General features: G+C 51.0%; 1 protein-coding gene across 1 annotated transcript; it reads left to right on the top strand.

Moving 5' to 3' along the window:
• Positions 1–359: 359 nt before the first annotated feature.
• LOC119449186 (uncharacterized) lies at positions 360–4832 on the top strand. The gene is made up of 4 exons (XM_037712369.2): positions 360–375; positions 2399–3001; positions 3309–3452; positions 3564–4832. Exons 1-4 carry the CDS (start codon positions 360–362, stop codon positions 4796–4798), a joined length of 1998 nt encoding a protein of 665 aa, XP_037568297.2. The 3' UTR covers positions 4799–4832.
• The last annotated feature ends 259 nt before the right edge of the window (positions 4833–5091 follow it).

Below are 5091 nucleotides of genomic sequence, written 5' to 3'. Positions count from 1 at the left end.
TTGGCATCGTTTACGCGGGCTCCATCATCATGTCGACTTGTTCATCCCCCGCAGTGATCCCTTTTCCTTTTGTCGTATTTTTCAACTCAGTTCGGATTCTAATTCGTGCTTCAATGATTATGTTCCGTAATGCTGATATCGTTACGAGGTTGAGCAGCACCTTCTTCCTCGTGTGCTTCGATAGCCTCATGATCGTACGTAGGGTAGCCCTTTCCAACTTTTCAATATAGCTGAGATCTCGATCGGAGAAGTCATACAGAGGTGCCCAGCACAAATTCATTTCAACAGCGACTGTTTGTGCAAGCGTTTCGAACGCTTTCAGCAGCCCTCCGCCATACTTTTTCGATATTCTTCGGACCATGGGCTACGTACAGTGTGCTCCAATTTCGTTTAGTTTGCGGATACACTGCTGAGGACAGTTTCAGCTAGAAAACTGTTCTACGAGGATACTAATTTCGTTCGCAGGTGAAAAGAGAACCAACGCGAGCATATCGTCATTGGGGTTGGTTTGTGCCTCTGGAGTAATGGTTCAGAACATAGGGACGCAAGTTTGATGCATACATTTGAAATTCCAGTGCAAGCAGAATCCAGATCACGTCACATTTGGTATCGCATATAACCTCTCTGTCAATTTACCTGGGCAGTTTGTTTGCACACACACAAACACACAAAAAGAGTATAGGCCCATGACACCGAGAATCCGCTGCTCCCTAACTTTAACTCTCGAAGACCACTTCGAAGGAGTAAGCCTTCCATAGTCAGAGCAAAATTGGACTCTTTTTAAGACAACGTTCACTGAATTTTCCACCGTATCCATAAAACGTTCTTTGGAGTGACCCTCTACAACATTTTATTGTCAAGCTTCAGTGCTTTCTTCGAAGCTAAAACAGTAGAAGAAAAGAAATAATCCGCTGCTCCCTAACATTACCTCTCGAGGACCACTTGTGAAGAGTAAGCCACTCTATAGTGAGAGCTAAACTGGCTATTGAGGTCGGTTTGTGACCCTCGTGTAATGATTCAGAACATAGGAACACAAGTTCGATACAAGGCTTTGAAATTCCAATGGAAGCAGAATACAAATTAAGTCAGATTCGGTGTCCCACATACCCCCTCTGTCAATTTAAAAGGGTACTTTGCACACGCACAAACACACAAGATGATTCCAAATTGTACCTGCAGGTGCCAAACCAAACCAGACTATTGGCTACTGTTCTAGCACTAGGCAAACTTAGCCACGAAAGGATCGTCAGCTGCCAGACTATGTCGCTACGTTCTTCGCTTTACACGGCAATGAATCCCTATCATCACTATCAGCCAATATTTATGTCCACTGCAGGACGAAGGCCTCTCCCTGCAATCTGCCACTACCCCTGTCTTGTGCTAGCTGATTCTAACTTGCGACTGCTAATTTTTTAGATTCATCATACAACCTAGTTTTCTGCCGTCCTAGACTACGCTTCCCTTCTCTTCCTATCGTTTCTGTAACTGTAATGGTCCATTGGTTATCCATCCTACGCTTTGCGTAGCCTACCCAGTTCCATTTTTTTCTCCTAATGTCAATTTAAATATCGGCTATGCCCGTTTGCTGGCTAATCCACACCGGTCTCTTCCTGTCTCTTAACGTAAGGCCTAACATTTTGCGTCGTATCGGTCTTGGTGCGGTCCTTAACTTGTGCTCCAGCTTCTTTGTTAACTTCCCAGTTTCCGCCCCATATGTTAGCGCCGGTATAATGCAATGATTGTACACTTTTCTTTTCAGCGACAGTGGTTAGCTGCCAGTTAAGGATTTGGCAATGCCTTCCATACGCCCTTCAACCTAACTTTATTCGTCTGTAAATTTCCTTCTCATGATCAGGCTACCTTGTCAGTAATTGACCTAGATAAACGTACTCCTTTACAGACTCTACAGGCTGACTAGCGATCTTGAATTCTTGTTCACTTCCCAGGCTATTGAACGTTACCTTTGTCTTTTGCATATTAATCTTCAACGCCACACCTACACTTTCAGGGTTAAGGTCCTCAATCATTTGGTATAATTAGTCCCCGATGTTGCTGACCAGGGGAATATCATCTGCAAACCGAAGATTGATGAGATATTCGCCCTTGAACCTCACTCCCAAGCTTTTCCAGTCTAATAGCTTGAATATTTCTTCTAAGCATGCAGTGAATAGCATTGGAGAACTTCTGTCTTCTTGCCGGACCCCTTTCATGATAGGTAACTTTCTACTTTTTTGTGGAAAACCAAGGCAGCTGTGGAATCTGTAGATATATTCAAGATATACAATACGCGAATGCAGGTGCAGTTTGTAATTTCACAGGCTTTGTCAATTACTGCACAAGCAATGTGACTGTGTGTAAAAAATAAAAGTGTCCACTAAAATCTTCGGCATTTCCTCAGGGTCGGCCAGCCATCTTGCGGAGCTTAGCATCGTGGGAAACGATCACTGTGCTCACACCTTCGAGCCGGCGGCGCTTGTACTTCTCGAATGGAGCCTTGAGGGTGCTTTTTGGTGGATCGAGGAGAAGTCCTGCCATGCATTTGATGGTGGGCTGCAGGGCTTCCTCCGTGTAGCGCCCAAAGTTCGACATCAGGGCACCCCGCCTGTGCTGGTCCTCCCGGTCAAACAACGACAGGCTGAGGCCGACGGCCGCAGTAGCCTGCTCGGAGGGCCGCACCCATGCCTTGGGGTAGTCCAGCAGGCACAGCACCAGCACCAACTTGGCCAGGTTGTGCTCCGCAATTTCAGCCTGGGCTGCCTTGGAGTTTCGGCGCGGGTGGTAAAGACGCAAGGGTTGCCCCAGGAACCAGTCGAGTGTGCGAAGGATCTGCTGCTCCATGCGCAGCACGTCCTTGCTCTGGTAAGCACCAACGGTGACGTAGATCATGTCTCCAAGTGCGGGCGGCATCATCGCCTCAAACTTGCCGGCAACAAAGATGGCCGACACACCCAGCAGCTGAAGCGTGGAACGGCTCACACTCTGCCCCTGCAGGAATTTGTCAGTGAGTGAGACGGCCAGGAACAATGTTTCTTGGAGCATCTGGAAGCGTTGGTGCACCATCATCATCCTGTTGATGAGGATGGCCCTCATCTCGGGTGTCAGCGCCGTCTGCAGCCGGAGGAATTTGGGCTGCACAGGCCACTTGCTCTCAAGGTATGTCATGCAGTCGAACATCTCCTGTGCATAATGGGCGCACATCTGGGGCGCCTGGAGGTCGCCCGCAAGGATGTCGGGCACCCCAGGTGGCAGCAGAGAGGCTGACAAGGCCTGTTCCTTAGCGTTGGGCTTCTGCTCTGCGTTCATTGTAGCCTTCTGCATACTCTGGGACAAGGCAGCCACATCCTCAGTTATCCACGGAGTAGGTGGCATGCACCATCTGCCTCTCTGCACGCCAGGTTGCGCCCCAGCCCGCTCTTGTTGCCACGGGCATCACTCGGCGATGCAAGAGGCAGGTGCCTGTACCAATTGGAAGCCTGTAATGGACACAATTCGGAGCAGAACATGTGCCGGCCAATGACATTCGTGTGGGTCACGAAACACGTACCGGACATGGTGCACACCAGCTCCTGGAGCGGCCTGGGCTCGAAGTTATCCACGGAGCAGGCAGCAGGCACCATCTGCATCTCTGCACGCCAGGTGGTACCCCAGTCCGCACTTGTTGCCATGGGCATCTCTCGGCGACACAAGGGGCAGGTGCCTGTGCCAATTGGAAGCCTGTCATGGACACAGTCGGAGCAGAACACGTGCCGGCAGGGGCATTTATTTCGAGTGGGTCACGAAACTCATACCGGACAAGGTGCACACCAGCTCCTGGAGAGGGCTGGGCTCGAAGTTATGCACGGAGCTGGCAGCAGGCACCATCTGCATCGCTGCACGCCAGGTGGCACCCCAGTCCGCACTTCTTGCCCCAGGTGGCAGCAGAGAAGCCTTCTGGGCCTCTCTGATGCCACATCGGGTGACCGACATCGAAGCGGGCGACCCCGAGGAGGCCCAGATGTGCGCCCAGTATGCACAGGAGATCTTCGACTACATGGCATACCTTGAGACCAAGTGGCCTGTGGAACCTAAGTTCCTCCGGCTGCAAACGGCGGTGACACCCGAGATGAGGGTCATCCTCATCAACTGGATGATGATGGTGCACCAACGCTTCCAGCTGCTCCAAGAAACATTGTTCCTGGCCGTCTCACTCACTGACAGATTCCTCCAGGTGCAGAGTGTGAGCCGTTCCAAGCTTCAGCTGCTGGGTGTGTCGGCCATCTTTGTTGGCGGCAAGCTTGAGGAGATGATGCCGCCCACACTTGCAGACATGATCTACGTCACCGATGGTGCTTACCAGAGCAAGGAAGGGCTGCGCATGGAGCAGCAGATCCTTCGCACACTCGACTGGTTCACGGTGCAACCCTTGCGTCTTTACTTCCCGCGCCGAAACTTCAAGGCAGCCCAGGCTGACATTGTGGAGCACAACCTGGCCAAGTTGATGCTGGTGCTGTGCCTGCTGGACAACCCCAAGGCATGGGTGCGGCCCTCCGAGCAGGCTGCTGCGGCCGTCTGCCTCACCCTGTCGTTGTTTGACCGGGAGGACCAGCACAGGTGGGGTGCCCTGATGTCGCACTTTGGGCGCTACACGGAGGAAGCCCTGCAGCCCACCATCAAAGGCATGGCAGGACTTCTCCTCAATGCACCAAAAAGCACCCACAAGGCTCCATACGAGAAGTACAAGCGCAGCCGGCTCGAAGGTGTGAGCACAGTGATCGTTTCCCACGATGCCAAGCTCCGCGAGATGGCTGGCCGACCCTGAGGAAATGCAGAAGATTTCAGTGGACACTTTTATTTTCTACCCAGATTCACATTGCTTGTGCAGTAATTGGCAAAGCCTGTGAAATGACAAACTGCACCTGCATTCGCTTATTGAGTATTTTGAATATATCTACCAAGATTCCAGCTACCTTGGTTTTCCACAAGAAAAGTAGAAAGTTACGTATCATGAAAGGGGTCTGGCAAGGAGACACAATCTCTGCAATGCCATTCACTGCCTGCTTAGAAGTATTCTAGCTATTAGACTGGGAAGGCTTGGGAGTGAGGTTCAAGGGC

Source organism: Dermacentor silvarum, chromosome 1 (genome assembly GCF_013339745.2).
Source record: "Dermacentor silvarum isolate Dsil-2018 chromosome 1, BIME_Dsil_1.4, whole genome shotgun sequence".
Classification (NCBI taxonomy): domain Eukaryota; kingdom Metazoa; phylum Arthropoda; class Arachnida; order Ixodida; family Ixodidae; genus Dermacentor; species Dermacentor silvarum.
The sequence above is the reverse complement of the archived record's forward strand: the minus strand, read 5'-3'. Positions and strand labels throughout refer to the sequence as shown.